We start from the raw sequence: 16,534 nt of genomic DNA on the forward strand, positions 1-16,534 counted from the left end.
GGAGGTCAAAAAGAGGAGTAGTTGAATGGATTTTGGAGGCTTTGAGGGTGGGCTCCGGGGGGTAATATTGGTTGTCCTGGGCCTGGAATGCAGGCTCACTAGGAGATTTGTGGAGTGTAGCTGTGGGAGGTGTCACAAAGACAGGAGTTACAGGTGGAGGAAAGTATGGAACTGGTTTAGGAGGGGGAGACTGCGGTGTATGAGAGGTGGTGCCTCGGTAGTGTTGGTAGATGGGGAAATTTGGGGATAATTCAGTGGTAAGATTATCCTGAGTTTGGGCCATTGATGGAGCAGGGTTAGTTGGGTAAGATGGGGTGACTGCCCTGTAGACCAGGCCCGGTACATCTCAGCCATTTGCTGCTTAAGTTTAAACATCTCTTCTTTCATTTTCCCGACATCCATCTCCTCTTGCTCAATACATGTGTCAACATCTGGGATAGACATACTTTCGGGTATTGGTCCTTTTGATCTCGTGTGATAATGATAATATGCCAGTATACTCTTTAGAGAAACTAACTGCTTGAATTCTGGAAATGAGCAAACTTGTTAGTTTTGAGAGTTTAACACATATATAATACATGTTGAGATGCAATGCTCCTAGACAAATAACCCATTTCTATTATGCATTTGCTTGGCTTCTTGTGTCATCCCAGCTTTTCTTGGTCTTTTATTGTTGTTCACTCTTATTTTATTTTATTTTCTTATATATTTTTTTTTATTGTGGTCGAATCTTATAGAGATTGCCTACGTATCATGCCCCCGCATGAATCAGACCTTGCGTAGTTCGGACATAAGGCAAACACTTTTATTTATTCTTGAAAATAATACAAAGATGGAACAGACATTACATTTGAAAACCTTATAAGAAAATGGTTTGAAACACACACACCCAAATCAAAATAAAAGACACATCTCTTAACATCTCTCAACATGCTCCACTTTCCACTTTTGTTGTCAATCATTGGATTATCTGCTCAATGTGGGGCTTGACCTGGATGACCTCCCAGTGTACGATACATTCTTTCTAACTCCGTTGCCAGATGACGAGCCAAAATAGGTGCATGTTCTATAAACCTTTCATAATACATCCCTTGGCAGTTCACATAACTTTGAGAGGTGTAAACCGCTAAATCATGGATTTGTGCCCTGAAATCTTGGAGACGTTGGTCTTGGTTTTGCAGTTGTTGTTGGTGAGTTGTGGCTATATCTCTGATACGGTCCTCACGATCTAAAGCTGACTCTAACTGAGCTCGGAGTCTGGCCAAATCGAGTCTTGCCTGTGCCCTTTCTCTGTCGATGTCCGCATGTTGATGTTCTCTGTTGTATCTTCTCGCCTCTTCCATTTGTGCACGAAGTTGGTCTTCTGAACGTATCCAATGATCGTTTTCCTTCTTGAATTATGCCCTGTCTTCTTCGGATTGCCTTACTTGGCGTTCCTTATTAGATCTGGCTTCTTCGTTTAATTGTTGGATTCTTTCTTTAGCTTTGCTCAACGCCCTTTCGTTTTTTGCAAGAATGGAATCATAATCTTGCATTCTTTCAAAAAGATTGGCGATGGTTTTTTGATCCTTCCAACTCCTCATTGGTGTTTCAGAAGCTTTTTTCATTTTTTGAAATCGAGCGTGAAGATTTTCATTCTCACAATCTAGACTCTTCTTCTCGCCTTCGGCTTCTTGTGCTTGCAAATCTTTCTCCAGACTGAGGCTCGTCAGATTTTCCTTTAGGGCATGGATAGTTGCTTTGTACCCTTTTTCCTTTTCTCCCCAAATCAACCGCTCTTGGGTTTTATCATTAAAGGTTTGAACATGGGGTCTTTTTGTTGGCCTTCTTAGCTCGGGTTCTGGTACATCATCCATACGAGACCGTTTCTCAAACCACATTGCATATCCTGGATTTATCTCGCCCCTTGTAGTGTCTGGGACTTGAGTATCACTTTTCAAGTATCGACATCCATTCCACATCTGCTGAATTAGAGCCTCGGGAATAGTGGCTTCAGGGTGTAATTCGATTACTTGCATACTCAAATCTTCATCATCAGGAACTACTTGGTATCTCCCTAGTTGTCTTAGAACTCTTAGTGGCGCATATGGCTGGATGCTTCTCAATCCCAATAGTAGCAAATAACTATTTGAGGTTGACATGTGTATCACTTCCCTCATCGGGAGCCATCCCAAAGTCCACTCAATTTGATTTGCCGTTAAAGCCCTTAGATGAGATACCCAGGCTTCTATCCCTTCTGGGGACTTATAATCTTTTATTCTTTCCTCATAACTCTCGATGGAATTATCATTGCTTGGCCCATACTGTATGATCTTGGGCTGATGTTGGAGATGTTCAATCACCCACATTTGCAACAAAATTTTGCATCATTCGAAGACTTTTGCCCCTGATTTACATAAAGTCAACGCCCAATAAATGTCTGAGAGAATGATCGGGACAAGGGTGTGATTTTCCTTGGTGGTGAGGACCTGTAAAACTTTCACCGTGCGAATATCAATTGTTCGCTCTTTGTTTGGGAAGACCATGATTCCTAGAAAAGCCACCATGAAGGCGAAGCGACGGTGAATCTGCCAGGTGTCTTTGTTTTGCTTGTTAGTAAGACCTTTCTCATGAATTTCAAATCCATCTGGCTTTCCGAACCTTGAATACAAGAAGTTGAAAGAACAACATCCGTTGATGACATTGCTTTTCCTGATTTGATTACTGATGTTCAGAAGACCGAAGAATCGATGTACCGAGAGAGCCTTTGTGAATATCAGGTTTTGATTTCTTAGACTTCCGTCAAAACCCGCATATCCAGCTATCTCTTCTAATGTAGGAGTAAGCTCGAAATCAGAGAAACGAAAGACATTGTGAACAGGGTCCCAAAAAGTTGCTAACGCCGCAATCAGATCATCACGTGGTTTAACTTTCATAATATCTGTGATATTTCCCAAATGCTTAATGACCCATTTTTGACCATCTTCGCCTAACTCATACCACCACATTTGAAGCTGAAATAGAAACTCGTCTGTATTCGTGGACGGGGGGTTTTGTGTGGTGCTCATTTTGTATCTGAAATTTAATTTTAACAAAATCAAGACTCATTTTGAAAATATACACTCAAAATCAAAAAAATTATTTTTATTTATTTAACACTTTTTTTTCAAGATTTAAAACTATTTTTTGGGAATTTTCTAAAACAACCCATTTTATTCCTCGGCTCTCACAATGATTTCAATTAAGCTGGTCAACAAGCAAATCCGAGGCAAATGAATGCACAGGTAGCAAGTAGGATGCATCAGGATAGTCTTTTCATCTTGGGTTCACCTGTCCTAGACAGACCCAACCCCTGTGTTGAGTCTCCAAGGCCAAATGTACATGATGCAAATAGACATTCCTACTAGGGATCCGGTACATGGCTGAGTTATTCTAGGTGAAAAACCTGAGGCATATTGTTCTAAACCTGGCTCACCCAAACGGACAGTTTGAGCCGAAGTGGGGGCAACGTACCGGGAGCACGAAAGTCTACCCGGCCTAGTTACTTGTCCCAACTTCGTCTTATTTGGTATGACCTTTAACAGAAAGGTGGGCCACGCGCACGTGTGCACCATAAATTCAGAAGACTCAGAAAGAAGGGGGTTTCGTAGCAGTTGTATATATTCACAATTCAAATAATATTAAAGCGGTAAAAGCAACATTTAGCATATTAAGCATAAACGTGTGAAAATCATATAATAAATAAAGCCAACTATAACAGTTATTTTAAGCTCTAATTCTTTAAACCCTGAACCAGTGGTTCTGGGTTACAGTTTTCACTTTTATCCCCAGCAGAGTCGCCAGAGCTGTCGCACATCTTTTTTACCGCGCCCGCGGGGGCGCGTGGGGGAGTTTTCTCCAATTGAAGGACAGTCAAGACGGGATTTACTTGTTTGTTTTAGAGTCTCCACCTGGGAATTTTAAGGCGTCCCAAGTCACCGGTTTTAATCCCTGAATCGAGGAAAATATGACTCTGTTTGTTATTTTGCGAACCAGAAATCCTGAGTAAGGAACTCTATTAATTCGGGAGAAGGTGTTAGCATTCCGGAATTTCGTGGTTCTAGCACGGTCGCTTAACCATTTTTATATTTGGCTTAATTATCTTGATTTACTAAATACCTTTTTCTTGTTGCTTGATTTTATTACCGCTTTTTGTTTAGATTGTTTATAATTATATAAACGAATCACGCGTACGTATATTAGTATTATATACCTTTTATAAATGTAGAGCATCGTGCTACGCATACGTGTACACAATAGGGTTGGCAATATATTTTTTTTATTATAAAAATCATATGTTTGAAATCGTGCTTAGAATAAAATTAAGAACATTTGTCGCTCTTGTATTGATTAAATAGTGAACCGCACACCTCGGGTTTTTATGAAATTAATTTGATATTCTCCGAAAAATCCCTTTTTATTAAATGTTCACTCGAAGTTGCGCGAACGCATAATCCGAATTGCTTTTAGAAATATAATCAGGTCACGCGAACGTATCCCTAATCACAAAAATATTCTTGATGGTAGTATAAATTTTTCACAAATTATTTATTACATCCATATATTTTTATGTGAAAGTCATGGTAAATCACTATTTGAGACGCCTCTAAATTACTCGAAAAGAATTCACAAATTATTGAGTGTTGACCACAAATTATATTTTTTCGCGTATAAATTATATTCCTCCAAGCCATTTAAACTTAAAGAGTAAAATAAACAAAGTGTGATTAATACTACCATTTTTCTCGTAAATGTATACTCAAAATGTGAATGGCGTATGAAACTAAAAAAAAATCGATTCATGAAAGGAGGTGATATTTTCGAAGAATTTTCATTACTCTATTTGTAACGAATGTTATTTTACATTCTTAAAATTGTTACACATTATAAATCTAATCTCCTTCTACATTGCTTGTTCCTAATCTGATAGGCCTAATTATTTTTGATTAATTCTGCTTATGATTGAGTTTGGGATATACATAATCAAACCGATTTTTATTCTCAATCTATGCGAACTATTACTACTAACTTTACGCATTGTGTAAATTCCTAGGCCATTTGTTATTAAGAAAGAGAACTAATCTACCTGTTGACTTAATAAGAGGAAATTGAATACAACATTATTCGCCATATTTCAACATTGTGAACATAACAGATTGTACTAATGCATCTTTCAACTATTGATTATAAACATAAACATTATTACGCCATATCTGAATAAATTACAACTAACATCATTCAATCCACAACTAAACCAGATATTAGAATAAGCTAGTAATATGGTTTTTGACATTTTTATACTATTCTTTATTCAACTAACAATGCCACAAAGCTTAGTTAGTGGCCAATCTTTATGCCATATTTTCCTATCTTGGCAATCCAATCATAACTATACTTTTAATGAAATTCCGAAATAGGTAACATTATTACAACTCCCATACGAACTTCAAAAGGAAATGATTAACTAGTATTCTTTATGTCAAGCATACTACTATGTTGGCCAACTGAAAACAAATTGGAATTTAAGCTAATAGACTTAACAGAGTAGATGACATAATTATAATCCCAAACTTCGTTTATTTGGCAAGGTTGAAGCTTTCCATAACATGAGTTTTAAAGTATATACCTGGAAATGAGGGAAGGAGAAGTGAATTTCAGCAGTAATAGCAGCAACAAAAACCAGTAGAAAACCCCAATGTTTCAACAGATTTGAACAACAATACAGAACCCGAGAACCCAGACGCAACGTAGAATGACTCTTTAAGAAATTTCAGATTTTAAACTCAACAATGGGATTTGAACAAATCCAGACAGATAAAAACACAGTATTTCTGATTTTTCAAGACTTAGGAGAAGGCAAACTGAAAATTTCAATCTCAGAAATTCAACCTTAACACTAGCTTCTATTGTAGAAATCTGTTTTTCCTACTTCTGATTTTTCTTTTTTTATTTCTGTTTTCTTTCTTTTTCTTGAATCAGATTTCTTTTTCTGCTTCTGTGTGTGTTCATCTATTTCTATATCCTTTCTTTCCTTAATGTGTGTCTCTGTATTTATACAGGTCTGCCCCTTTCCTTTCAGTGCTGCCTGGACCCCTTCTCTTTTAAAAAAAAACAAAACATCCCATTCAAAACCTGCTTTTAACTACTTTAAATCCCATTACAAATCTCTTTTCCTGATTTTCAGCACTCCCATTACCATTTGTTTTCCATTATTACATTAAATAAGAGCCATTAACACTCCACTATCAGCACACTACTACCCTCACTATTTCATTCCCAATAATACCCCTGAAAGCCTACTGTTATTACTACCCTCAAAGAAATCAGAATCTGATACAAAACAGATTTTAAAATCTGTTCAAACTCGATTATCTTTCTGAATTAAATAGCTATAACCAATCCTATCAACTTCCTAACACAGTTGTATCTAACCAGCCCTTGTAAACTTGAATTCAAACCCAACATCACAATAACATTATACTGAATTCAGCATAACAATTTAAACTGAATTTCAACATTGAACTAAGATCCAAACAAATACAGGAGCATTGTCAATATACTGACAATGCCCTGAAACTTAATGCTCAGAAATCAACACATACACAGCATCCTTTTGATGAACTTATTGAACTATAAACAAGGATGATTTAATTGACGAGTATTAATCAAACTGATTATCTACAACATTTGCCAACAATCAGTTTATAAACAGATAAACAGATCATTTCAAACAGCATTTTCAGAAACAAGATTTTATAATATAACTAATCGACGAACTTAATCGAGTCGATTACACACATTGTAAACAAACATAACCAACATAAACAATTCACTTATTTGATCAAATAGACGGGTATAAGACAGAATCACAGAATTAAATAAAAAAAATATGAAAAATTACACATGTTACTGAAACAAACAACAATACATGTAGGAAACAAAAGAAAATAGGAAAAATACCTCTGAATCTTTAAATTTACACGGACTCAGACTCAACTTGGATTCAGACCTTTTTGAGGCTGAACAGACTTTATTCAAAGTATTCTCAATTGAGAATACCTCGATTAAAATCTCTTAGACCTCAATCCCTCACTTGAATTGGAAAAAATCCATGACTGGAAATTTTTAGGGTTTCAGATTTTTTGATTTCAAATCCGAACATTTCTAGGTATATTCGAATCAAACCAATGGTGTTCTAGGCACGAGGGGGGTCAGGTGGATAACTGGTGTGAGTTTGAGGCAAGTTGGGATAGGGTCTGATTTCACTCGAATCTTCAAATGAAGATTCGAGCAATTCCAGGAGGATTCGAACCATGCTACTAACAGATCCGTAGTGAGGGTAGTTAGGGGAAGCTGTGGTGTTAATTTGGAGACCATTGGAGAAGATAAGGTTTTCAGGCCAACCTTCGATTTAAGATTCGAAGAGTTGGGGCCTGATTCGAAGGAAACTGACACCAGATCCGTGAAGAGGGGGTTGTGAGGAGTCGAGGGTGTTCAGGTGGTGACCGGCGGCGTTGTAGCCGTCGGGTTTCAGGCGATGGAGAGTTAAGGCGGCTAGGGTTAGGGGTGTGATTTCGGAGAGGACGATGAACAGTAGAGAGGGGGGTGTTTAGTTAGGGGGCCGGGGTAGGGATTTGGATTTATATAGGGATGGGGTGGATTGATAATGACCGTCAGATCAAACAAGATCAATGGTCTGGATCAACTCACTTAACCAAACGATATCATTTGGTTTAAGTTGGGGGGACGGGTTGAACTGGGCCATGGGTCGGGTAGGGGGTTACAGGTAAGGGTATGGAATATTAGCCGTTCGATTGATTTAATCCAACGGCCTTGATGAAAGATGGCCAAACGACGTCGTTTGATTTGGTCGAATTGGACCGGACAGGGGTATTTGGATTGGGCTGCGGGGAAATTAGTTTTGTTTGGGCCTGCCTTTTCAATTAAATGGTCCAGTCCGTTTTGCCTATTATTCCCCACTCTTTTCATTTTCTAATTAAATTCCTAATTATTAAATTCCTAAAAATTATAAAAACAAAAATTACCCTTACAAAAATATTAATTACCCTTTAACAACTATTAACATATAGACAAAATATTAATCACATAGTGAAACATTAAAACTAGAACAAATGCATATTTTGTGATTTTATTTTTAATCAATTATTAAATGCATAATTAAAACCTAGATATACATGAAACATGTATTTTTATTTTAGTTTCGTTTAATTATAACAAAGCAAACATTTACAGACAAAACATAAACAATTAATAAACATCACATAAATTCTAAAAATTGCATACTAAGAGAATTTTGTTTTATTTTTTGATTTATTTTAGAGTATTTTTTGTGAGGCAAAAATCACGTGCTCACAAATGTAATGATCTAAAGGTTCATTTTTAGTTTTAGAGATCCAAATTTGATTCCGAGACTTCCTGAATTTTAATAATGAATTATAGGACTGATCTGGAAATTTTGGTCTAATTTCATCAAGACACGATTAGGTGTTTGACGCGAAACATGAGTAATTACTTAACGAGCTAAATGGACATCGCACTGGGCAAATGAGCTCCTAATTGAGTTTCGATTGAAGGGTTGTGTTCGTATTATTATTTGTGACTCATAGGAACAAGAATCGTCTAATTCCGAGTTCGTATGATGGAGTTAGAGCCATTTTAGTGAAAAATGACTGTGCTGCAATTTAAATTGGCTGCTGGTGCATTTTTTAGCAGCAGTGAACAGTAACCCGCGCGTGAACAGTACCGCAGGGTGAACAGTAATTGCGAAAAATCTGGGCAGTGAGTTTATATCCGATTTTGGGTCATTTTTACACCATTTTCAGTCATTTTGAGATCTTTTGGACGGGGATTGAAGGGAGTTTCAACTGAGATCGATTGGAGGTAAGTTTTATGAGTTAAATACATGATTTTATTGAAGAATCATCCTTGAAATCCATGAAAACATAGCCAAATTATAAGAAATTAGGGTTTGAGATTGAAATTCTAAAATGAAGATTTGAGGGGTCATATGAAATTCGATTTTGGTAAATTTTATATGTGCGGACTCGTGGCGAGACGAGGAATCCGATGATGTGACTTTCGTAATTTTTCGAGAAGTGGGCCCGGGGCTCGGGTTTTGCAAATTTCGTGATTTTCGATATTTTTCGAGTCTTTTCGATTGAGTTATATTCCCTTAGCCTATTGTAATATATTCCTTGTGGTTTTGGCAAGATTCGACGCGCGAGGAGGTCGATTCGAAAGGAAAGGGCATCGCGGAGTAGACTTTTGGCCGTCTTGAGGTGAGTAATAGATGTAAATGTTGTTCTGAGGGTTTGAAACCCCGGACTTTCACATCGTAACGCTATATTGAGGCGTGACACGCACTCCATGGCGAGTGTGGGGTCGGATACTACTGGGGATTGTGACTTGGTCCATCCCGTGTGATGTTTATACTATACTGGTGATTGATACACATACTTCATTGATATTACGGGGCTTGATGCCATGTTTGGGGCCTTGTGCCGATTTGTAAAATCCTTCGAGGATTGATATTACTGCTTAGCATGATTTGCATATCATTTAATTTCAGTCCAAGGTTTTAAATGTTGTTTTGCAAACTCAACCATAATTCTAAGTGTTGAAAACTTAAATGATATTTTTAAATGTATTCCGGGCTGGGAACTTCTGTTTTGTAAATGCCCAAGGGGCTTATTATATTATTTTCTGGACTGATTATAAAGTGACTTGAAACAGTGGTAACAATGACACTGTGTGATATACTTGAAACAGTGGTAACAATGACACTGTATGATATACTTGAAACAGTGGTAACAATGACAATGTGTGATATACTTGAAATAGTGGTAACAATGACACTGGATGATATACTTGAACAGTGGTAACAATGGAACTGTATGATATAAATTGGTCAGGTAACAATGGCTGACCGGTCAGGTAACAATGACTGACCAAGATATTGCGCTTGGGCTGTAGGAGCCCCTCCGGAGTCTGTACACACCCCCAGTGAGCGCCGTCGACGATAAATAAATATGGATGGCTCGGGCTGCACGCCGCAGTGGGTACTGGAATGTACCATCATATGCATTGCATTGCATTCATGTATTTCTATTTATACTGTTGTTTAGCTGCTCAGTTCCATATGTTGTTGTATATTTGGATTTTAGCTACTTTGTGTATTTACTGGATTTTCTTATCTTCGGACTGTAGTTACTTTTATTACTCACTGTGTCGGAGTACTCACTTTACTCCCTGCACCTTGTGTGCAGATCCAGGGCAGTCTCAGGCTCAGTAGATCCAGTTGATCAGCAGATCCAGCTTCTGGGAGTATCGAGGTAGTTGCACGACGTTCGCAGCCATTGATCTTCTCCCTCCTATCCTATCTCTTTATTTCCGCATTATCTGACTTTGGATATACCATGTATTAGGATGATATTCTGTATTCTAGAGGCTCAGATTCGTGACACCGGGTCCTAGTGAGATTATATTGTGTATTTTGTTAAATTCTTCAGTACTTTAATCTTGCTTAATTGATATTTTTTTCGCTATTTTTGATAAATTGGGTTAAGTGTTGAATAATGGTCGGGCTTGCCTAGTAGTGTGCTGGGCGCCATCACGGCCGGGATTTGGGTCGTGACAGCACGACAACGATTCTAATTTTTTTTAATTTTTGTACTATCCTCTGAGAAGTTCTCGAGGATTAAAAAATCTACTTTTCGTTTATGTTGTACTCTAATTGATCGCCATAATTGGAATCATGTTTGTATTAATGTTATATGGTTATGGGAGGAAAAATTAAGGTGGAAAATGCAATGGTAGGTGAAAATAAAAATGGTGGAAGTCGAAATTTTCTTTTGGATATGGTAAGCTATGGTATCTGGTGAAGCAGGTATGATAATGGTGACTTTTCGGGTTGTTGATAATGGAGGCACAAGAGAAAGAACATAGAAAGAAAGGAGAAGATTGAAAAAAAATAAAAATTTAGTGGTATAAAGCATTGAGGCATGTGTACTCCACCACACAACATAGATGTGGTTGTGACATTTTAAGGGTAACTTTATTCCATTTTAAAATAGTTCGGGGAGTAATAGGATCACCGCAAAATTTAAGTGTTGTTGAAAATCTAACTATAGGTCAGGGGAGTATTTATTCATTTCTCCCCTTATATATATATATATATATATATATATATATATATATATATATATATAAAGAACTTTAAAAAAAATAATTTTCACCCATCATAGCAAGCCTCCGAGTCCTCAAAAATTTCGACAAAATTTCCCCTGAAACTAATACTCCAAACTACAACACTTAATAATCCCAAGAGTCACAGTCATTCATTTCACACGGAATAAGCAAGATGGTAGACTGGCAAAATATATATATAATTGTGTTACAAAATTACAACCACACATAAGGTTCATGGAGCAGAGCAATATAACAAAGAGTTTTCAATAACTGTCAAACTGAAAAATAACAATAGAGAAAGAAGAAGTGGAACCAGCATTACTCATTGAAGAAAATGTGCGGCTCATCACTAAAGTACTACCCTGGCTCTAGCTCAAGTCTGCGGCTCGGAATCAACATTTGCATCTGCAGATATAAAAATAAGGAATAAGTTCACTGACTAATTCATAACGGAAGGGTTTCGGAAACATCATAATATGCAACTTTCAAGAATAGTCAGTCCAAAGACTGAAATATTTGCAGAAAAAGTACTGCATTTAGTTACTGCACATAGGCATGTGACATATAAAAGCTTACTTAAATAGCATAAAACCCAACTCACTAGCTACTTTTACATTTTTGTCAGCCTAAATTATTTTCTTTTACTAATATTTACTTAAGATTAGGTCATTTATAATCTCTCTGTATAAACAGTATACTTCAATCATCATGTACACCTGGGCAGGTTGGAATGGGGAGGAGCTGAGGAGATTTCAACAAAGCTGTAAAGGAGAAAACAGAAAAGTAAGAGAAACCAAAAGAACAAAAAGTTATGTATTCATGCTAAAATCGTTCAGATTTTGACGATTGTAGGAGACTTGATTCTACGAATTTAAGAGGACAAAAATTCATATATACGCGCCCCGCGCACACACATATATATAGAGAGAACAGTAATACTAGCCTAGAATAAAAATTATATCTCAAATTTACTTACAACTGAGCAGAAATTGAAGACGAGATTCGTTTTCTTCAGTCCCTGTTTGGGTTCTGAATGATGACCTTGAAATTGCTGTTTGCCAACTCTTCACACTGAATTTCCTCAATTTTTCTGGCAGATAGAGAAACAGAGTCTCCACACAAGATCACCTCAATCTTTTGCAGGGAACAACTATCACCAAAACAAGAAGGAATCTCAATATGCCTGCAATTTTGCAACACTATTTGCTCAAGACATGAGAAGGCATCATCACTGACATTCCAACGCGTAATGTTCAGATTTCCCAATTTCAAGAACTTGAGTTTTGGGAACTCCTCATCACTGACATTCCACTCTTCTCCCTCAAAAGCCTCTGAGAGCAGTTTCAAAACCTCAAGGTTTGGTAATGCTGAAATTGCAGAAATTTCAACCCATGGCAGCCGAAACTTTGATAAGGTTAATTTCTTAAGGTTTGAGGGGAAGTTAAATTCACAAGGCTGAAGCACTCCGCCTTGATAAATCACATTGAGCGATTCAAGTTGACTCAAGAAATCCAAAACTGGAAATCGATTGCAAGATTCTCCCAACTTCTCAGAATGACCCCAAGATTCCAAAAATATGCATTTTAGTTTTTGAAGGAAAGGAAAACTTCTCATTATGTTCCCTTTGTCATAAGAAAGAGATGGGGTGGATAAGGTCTGCAAACATTCCAATTGGGACAAGTTGGAATCTGAGAAGGTACAGTTATCTATATGAGCATGCCTCAGCCTCTTCATACTGAAAAATGTATCTGGTAAAGTTACCTCACCTTCTCTTCCTTTCACTAGGAAAGTTTCTAAGTTCCAGAGCATGGAAATCCAAGAGCGAATAACTGTCATGCGACCTTGAAGTGACAAAAATCTCAGATGCACAAGCCTTCTTATTTCCCGAGGAAAGGTATTGCCAATGTTGATGCACCCCAAATCCAACACTCTAACAAGCTCTTTGACACCCCGAAATGGACCTTTTTCAGGAAGAGGACTTGGCCAGGAGCGGTGCCAACCGGGTTCAGAAGAATATATCATTGTGCGGGTAAGGGGAATAAATGGTGTATCCAGAAAGAAATCTTCAAACCGCGATGCCACTGGCAAGAACTTTTCGGCTTTAGATTTGTCTCGACAGAAATGATAAAGATAATCATGAATACGGCATGATTTCAGCCCGCCCTTTGAACTTCTTCTGGCCTCCATTACAAGGCTCCTCCCCATAAGATCATTCAGGTAATCTTCAGCTACTTCCTCTGGTTTCTTCACCTCATCTCTTCGTAAAAATCCTTCACTAACCCATAACCATGTTAGTTTTGAAACTGAAATTTCTGTACTCATTGGTAATGCCGCAAAATATAGAAAACATTGTCTTAGATAACCAGGCATATTTTTGTAGCTCAATTCTATTATTTCATTGCAGTCTCCTACATCACGATTAGTTTCTGAACTAAATGCCTCTTCAGTAATGGTTAGCCAATCGTTGTCGTCCTCTAAATTGACAAGAAACCCAGCTACCAAAACAATGGCCAGAGGTAGCCCTCGACAATTTACGGCAATTTCCTTTCCAACTTCAGCAGGACAGTTCTCATTTGGAATTGGGGGTTTGCGAAATTCTTCTCGAGTACATAAGCGAAGGTGATTATACTTCACTTGTAATAGCTCCCAACTCTCTTCCGGAGTCAACAAGCGAACCAAAAGAGGTTCATCAAACAATGGATCCTCATATTTTCGGCCGCTGGTAACAAGAACTCTGCTTCCATTATGATTATCCGGAAAGCACATGTGCAACTCATCAAATATATCAGAATCCCACACTTCATCTAAAACGATGAGGTATCTTCCTCTATGTAGCTGTCTACGTAAAAGATCAAGATAATCTAGCTCCTTCTTGTAAATGTCATTGCTCAGATCAACGATAGAAATTAAAATATCTTGGGCTAATTCACTCACCGTATGTCTAGGAGAAACGGAACACCATGCTCGAATATCAAAGTGATCTGAAGTTCTTCTGTCATTGTAAATTCTTTTGGCGAGTGTTGTCTTACCAATCCCTGGCATGCCAATGACAGGAATGGTATTAAGCTCTGCCCCTCCACCAATTACCCGTGCCATTAATATTTCTATCTGGTCCTCCAAGCCTACAACTGCTTCATCAATGATTGGAGTGCTAGGTTTTGATGTTTGACAATCACTTGGGGCATCCTTTTTTTCCATGAAGATACGCGCAAATTCAACAATGTCCTTGAAAAGCTTAATTTCTGCAATGACATCGTCTCCATGTTTAACCCATGTGTAAAGAAGATCAACCGAGAAGTTTTTATCAACCAAGAATCCTGCAGCAACATACTCAAATATGACAAATAAATTGGTCATATGATTGCAAACATCTAACACTTCCTTACGCTCTCCTTGTTGGTCAACATTATTTTCGAGAAAAGGTTTGAAAATTTTAATCTCAGCCAGTACAAATTTAATCTGATTTGCTACCCGAGCAATTGAATAATTACTATGATCCAACAATCTCAGCAAATTCTGCGATACCAAATCTATACATCCCAAACTATCAATCTGGGAAAAGCCCAATCCAGTTGACCTTTGTACCTTGATAATCCACTGCAAAATCTTTGATGCCGCAGGCTCCATCTTTTGCACCAAATGGGATATAGCAAGATCAAATTCTTTGTCCAAATGTTCATCCATTTCTCGGTTGTCCAATGATTTAATGAAGGACCAAAACTCATTGACTACAAGATCAAAGATTATCAAGCTTTCCTTTTGAACTTCATTGCATAAGATATATACTAGCAGTAACTTGAGCGACTTTTGGAGTTTTTGAACACGATCTTTGTAGACCAGTAGATAAGACCGGGAATTGAGCTCCTCTGTTATCGGCGCTCCTAGGATGAAATTAACAAAGTCTGTTGCAAAGGCATCCAATTTCCAACTGAAGCTTAGCACTGAGGGTAAAACTTTCAGGGCTTCAACATAAGGTTTACTGCTGTGTAGTAGATCTACAAGGATGAAACAAAAGCCACCAACCATATTATCATCCGAATCCTCTGCCAAACAAAGTGAAGAGATACAACGTGCTGTTTGTTTTATTACACCTGTGACATAATCCCAGAATTCGTCGACGTCGTTGGGCCCATTATTAAAGTTCTCTAGTATGAAGGAAACAAAACCTCCCAGATACTTTAGATTTCCTTTGACAAGTTCAAGTTTTTCCTGCACAGGAGCAACAAAATCTGCCCTGAACTTCAGCAAAGACTCTAGACTGAAAACAAGGGATTTGACGCATCCAGCCCGGACTTCAATCACGTCTGTTGAAAATCCTAGCTTGGGAAGAAGTATTAGAACCATGTGTGGCTTGAGAAGCCAAATCTCTTCAAGTAGGTCAAAAGCAACACATTCCAGTTCAGATGTTCCAATATCACAAGTCAAATGAAGGTCCCGTCTTGCCTTTGTGATCAAACTCTGGATACGATCCAAAAGATCTCTCAACTCATTATCCTCATCCACCTTGATCCATGAAGCGGCACAGCGAACAAGTGGTAACAGAAATGTTAATCCCTCCTTAAGCGTCTCTGTAAGATCACTTTCGATTATAACTTTTTCTTCAATAAATTCGATAAGATCGCCAATATTAGATTCCAAGTCCATGGCTTTGCAGATCAGAAATACAGTAAACAAACTGAAGGAAGTAGAATGTCAAGAGTCAAGACTGAAGAGTGAGTACTCCAACAGCCTCAGACCCTATATTTTGATCAACAATTTCTCTACCTTTACCGATTTTACTATTGCATTATTTCAATTTTAATCCTCATGTTATTCAACTAAGCACATTTAACATTTCCATTAATGTAAATGTATGTGTTTAGTCCCCGAAAGTGACCGCGCTACCAAAATTAACAGAAAACATTATAAAAAAAATGGAAAGAGCAGAAGAGAGACAACTTATAGCTTGTTTCGCCAATTTTTATTTTTATTTTCAAAAGTGATTTTTTTTGTTTTTTAGTAGAAACAAAAGTATTTCAAAAGTTGTTCCTTTTCAAAAGCATTTTTAAAAGTGCTCTCGAGAAAAATACAATTAAAAAAGATTTTTTAAAAGTTTGGACAAACACTAATTGCTGCTCAAAAATGCTCTTTAAATTAATTATCCAAATACCAAGTACTTCTCACCAAAATTATTTTTTTTTGAGAAGCACTTGTGAGAAAAGCACTTTTCAAAATAAACCGATTACAAAAGCTTGGCCAAACATGCTACTAATATGGTATAATCACCTTACAAAATTTCTATATTTCTCGATGGGTTCTGGTTTTGTAG

General features: G+C 37.4%; 1 protein-coding gene across 2 annotated transcripts; it reads right to left on the bottom strand.

The window, feature by feature from the left end:
* Positions 1 to 11,402: 11,402 nt before the first annotated feature.
* On the bottom strand, positions 11,403 to 16,097 carry LOC107788112 (putative late blight resistance protein homolog R1A-3). Of its 2 annotated transcripts, XR_012696878.1 has the most exons (3): positions 12,203 to 16,014; positions 11,943 to 11,987; positions 11,403 to 11,631 (listed from the first exon to the last, which is right to left on the bottom strand). XR_012696878.1 is itself a non-coding variant. In XM_075225768.1 (2 exons), the coding sequence occupies exon 1, from the start codon at positions 15,868 to 15,870 to the stop codon at positions 12,238 to 12,240; it is 3,633 nt and encodes a 1,210-aa protein (XP_075081869.1). In that variant the 5' UTR covers positions 15,871 to 16,097; the 3' UTR covers positions 11,403 to 11,631; positions 12,203 to 12,237. The 2 variants fall into 2 exon arrangements, 1 of the variants encoding a protein (XP_075081869.1); XM_075225768.1 differs by lacking the exon at positions 11,943 to 11,987 and having other exon boundaries at positions 12,203 to 16,097.
* Positions 16,098 to 16,534: the final 437 nt, after the last annotated feature.

Source organism: Nicotiana tabacum, chromosome 11 (genome assembly GCF_000715075.1).
Source record: "Nicotiana tabacum cultivar K326 chromosome 11, ASM71507v2, whole genome shotgun sequence".
In the NCBI taxonomy this organism is placed as follows: domain Eukaryota; kingdom Viridiplantae; phylum Streptophyta; class Magnoliopsida; order Solanales; family Solanaceae; genus Nicotiana; species Nicotiana tabacum.

What these genes read in the sequence shown, in the direction of transcription:
- LOC107788112 (XM_075225768.1), bottom strand. Translation starts at nt 15,870, where the DNA reads ATGGACTTGGAATCTAATATTGGCGATCTTATCGAATTTATTGAAGAA.